This window comes from Terrapene carolina, unplaced genomic scaffold (genome assembly GCF_002925995.2).
Source record: "Terrapene carolina triunguis isolate 2854851 unplaced genomic scaffold, T_m_triunguis-2.0 Scaffold34825, whole genome shotgun sequence".
Lineage (NCBI taxonomy): Eukaryota > Metazoa > Chordata > Testudines > Emydidae > Terrapene > Terrapene triunguis.
In genome coordinates, this window is record NW_020699176.1 from 1 (window position 1) to 3,232 (window position 3,232).

The 3,232-nt window shown below is 64.6% G+C and overlaps 1 protein-coding gene across 1 annotated transcript; it reads left to right on the top strand.

The window, feature by feature from the left end:
• The first annotated feature begins 51 nt into the window (after window positions 1-51).
• LOC112123981 (misshapen-like kinase 1) lies at window positions 52-2,311 on the top strand. Its single transcript, XM_024222535.3, has 3 exons — window positions 52-324; window positions 521-660; window positions 871-2,311. Exons 1-3 carry the CDS (start codon window positions 66-68, stop codon window positions 952-954), a joined length of 483 nt encoding a protein of 160 aa, XP_024078303.2. The 5' UTR covers window positions 52-65; the 3' UTR covers window positions 955-2,311.
• Window positions 2,312-3,232: the final 921 nt, after the last annotated feature.

The window sequence follows — 3,232 nt, forward strand, 5'->3', positions numbered from 1 at the left end:
GGGGGGCGGGTGCTGTGGGGCAGGGCACTGCGAGGGATTCCTGCACACGAGGGCATCGGGGTGGCATGGGGCACACACACACATGCAGCATTGGGGGGGTCACAGGCCCTGGGGCGGGCAGGAGGGGTGTCCTTTGCCCCCTGACCTTTGCCCTGTGGCAGCAGATCCAGACCCAGGTCACGCCCCACGCCATCATCTTCCTGCCCCACACGGAGGGGATGGAGATGCTGCTCTGCTACGAGGACGAGGGCGTCTACGTCAACACCTACGGGCGCATCATCAAGGACGTGGTGCTGCAGTGGGGGGAGATGCCCACCTCCGTGGGTGAGCCCGGACGCCTGGGTCCTCCCCAGCGGTGGGGGGATAGAGCGGGGGGGCTGGGAGCCCGGACTCCTGAGTTCTCTCCCTGGCTCTGGGAGGGGAGTGGGGACTGGTGGTTAGAGCAGGGGGGCTGGGAGCCAGGACTCCTGGGTCCATTGAGGAAGGGTCTCCCCCATGACTCTCTCCCCCCTCCCCCCAGCGTACATCTGCTCCAATCAGATCATGGGCTGGGGCGAGAAGGCCATCGAGATCCGCTCCGTGGAGACGGGGCACCTGGACGGGGTTTTCATGCACAAGCGGGCCCAGCGCCTCAAGTTCCTGTGCGAGCGCAACGACAAGGTGGGCACTAGGGGGCGCCGGGCTGCAGCGGGCGGGGGGGGCTCATAGCTAGTTCTGGCCCCAGTGTCCCCGAGGGGTCCCTGGGTAACCGGCCGCTCCGCCCCAGAGGTGGGCGCATCTCAGCGCCGGGCGAGGGGTCCCCGTGTCCCCGGCCGCCCCGCCCCAGAGGTGGGCGCATGCCAGGCTTACTCCTGCTCTGCTCCCCCCCAGGTTTTCTTCGCCTCCGTCCGCTCCGGGGGCAGCAGCCAGGTTTACTTCATGACACTCAACAGAAACTGTATCATGAACTGGTAAGGCCCCGCCCCCAGCACTGGCCCCGCCTCTGGAGGGAAGGGGCGGGGCCCCCTCAGACACTGGATCCCTCTGCCGGAGACTCCGCCCCCACAGCCTGTGAGGATCAGGACTGACCAATCAGCAGAACCGATGCCTTGACCGCCTTCCCCCCCACCTGTGTCTGATGCTGCTTGGGGGGGCTCTCCATGGTGACAGTGTGTCCCCCCCCCGACTGACTGCCCCCCACTTCGCTCGCCCCTCCCCTGACTCCGTGGGGACCTGCTCTGTTCATAGCCTGAGCGCCGGGCGAGGGGTCCCCGTGTCACCAGCCGCCCCGCCCCAGAGGTGGGCGCATCGCAGCACCGGGCAAGGGGTCCCCGCGTCACCAGCCGCCCCGCCCCAGATGTGGCCGCGTCTCAGCGCCAGGCGAGGGGTCCCCGTGTCACCAGCCGCCCCGCCCCAGAGGTGGCCGCATCTCAGCGCCGGGCGAGGGGTCCCAGGCATGTGTGGGGTGACAGGCAAACTCCCCTGTGAAACACGAGGAGGGAGGTGGCCGGAGGTGGAGGCGGGGGGACCCAGTGCTGTCGCTATGGGGCGCTGCACTGGCCACAGCCCCTGTCGGGGGCACTCAGAACGGCCATGGGGCGCAGACCCATCGCTTTGTGCCAAGTGCGCTTTGCTTAAAGGTGGGGGCGTGGGGCGGGGCCAGGGCCTTTCATCCACCTGGGTAGGAGCCGCAGTGGTGGTGGGGAACCCCTAAAGCAGCCCCCCGACTGCCTTGTGTGCCCCCAGAACTCCTCCCCCTGGGCCAGGCAGACAGGGGCGAATGTACAGGGGGGACACAGGGGGGGCCTGGTCCCTCCTGGCTCTGTGTATATTTTGCTTTAATTATTTTTATTTTGTAACAATGATTCATTAACAAAGCACTTTAAAGCCCTGACTGCGTCTCATGGGGGGCTGGGAACGCCCCCCAGGGGTGGATTTGGGGTAATTCTCAAACTGACCCAGGAGAGTTGGTCCTAGGGTGGGGACTGGCTGGCTCGGGGGGCAAGGAATGGGGCAGGGACCTGTCCCCTCTAGGGGGCGCTGGCTCCCACCCGGCCCCATAGGAGCCCAGCTGCAGCAGCAGTGCAAGGGTTAAACAATGGGGGGGGCACGGAGCCAGCTGATTCCCCTCCCTGCCCCCCTGACGCTGCCTGGGGGCCCCCCGAGAGCCATATGGAGTGTGCGGGGGGGAGTTATGGAGTTCATGGGACCCCCCCCCCAGTATTCAGTTTCCTCTGTACGTTGCTTGCATCTGTCTATCAAACCCCAGACTCCCCCTCCTGCGCCGTGGCCTTGGAAATTTCATCTGTTAATAAAAAACCAAATTCTATGACTTTCCCCGCCTGGTCCGGCGTTCTTTACCCCCTGGGGGCGGGCAGGGGGCAACCGGGGGCGGGCACCGAACAGCAGGAAGCCGGTGTCCCTGGGCGGAGTTGGCGGCACCCCGCTGAGCTCGGGCAGCTGGGGCATGGGCCGGGGCGGGGGACGACAGCCAGGGCACACTGAGGAAGTGGAGTTCCTGGGGCCCGTCCACGCTATCCTGTCAGGACCCCGAGTGAACTCTCGTCCTCATCCTGAGGGTCCTTATCACCCCAGTGCCTCCTACCTGTAGTAACCTCCAGACCAGTCCCCCGGAGACTCGGGCCGGTGCCGCAGAGAGTTTCAGCAGAACGGTGTCGGTGAGAAGTGGGGATTGTTTAAGAAAATCCCCCAAAGCCCCCAGGAAAGAGGTTAAGAAGCCAGCCTGGCATACAGGGGAAGTGACAGCAGTGTTGAATGTACGACCACCGGAAGCAGGGGGATGTCGTGACACGTATAAACCAGAACTGTAGGGCACTGATGAGGAAAGCTAAAGGCCAGAGGGAGAACTGGGCAGCCGGCGCATTGTCATTGTATCGGGGACAAACCGAAGCCTGACAAGGGGTTAACAAACATTTCAAGGGAGCGTTGGAGGTGAAGTGGCCGGTTAACACCCCTCCAGTCATGGGGGGGATGCTGCTGTCCGAAGCCGTCAATCCGGCATGTCAGTCCCTGGTGTTTGGTGTCTGGCGGAGTGACAAGTTTCAGCTCCCGGCTCATCTCTGGGCGGTGGGGGGCAGGTTTGCTTTGCGGACCATGCCCGAGAGCTCAGACGGAGGGCGATTGCTTTGGGAGAAGGGTTCGCCCACCGGTGACCGGGCGGTTTTTGTTTTTGATCGTTTTCCTGCGTGAGTTCAACCCTGGGGGCGCTGGCCTGGTTCCCCCCACGTAATGG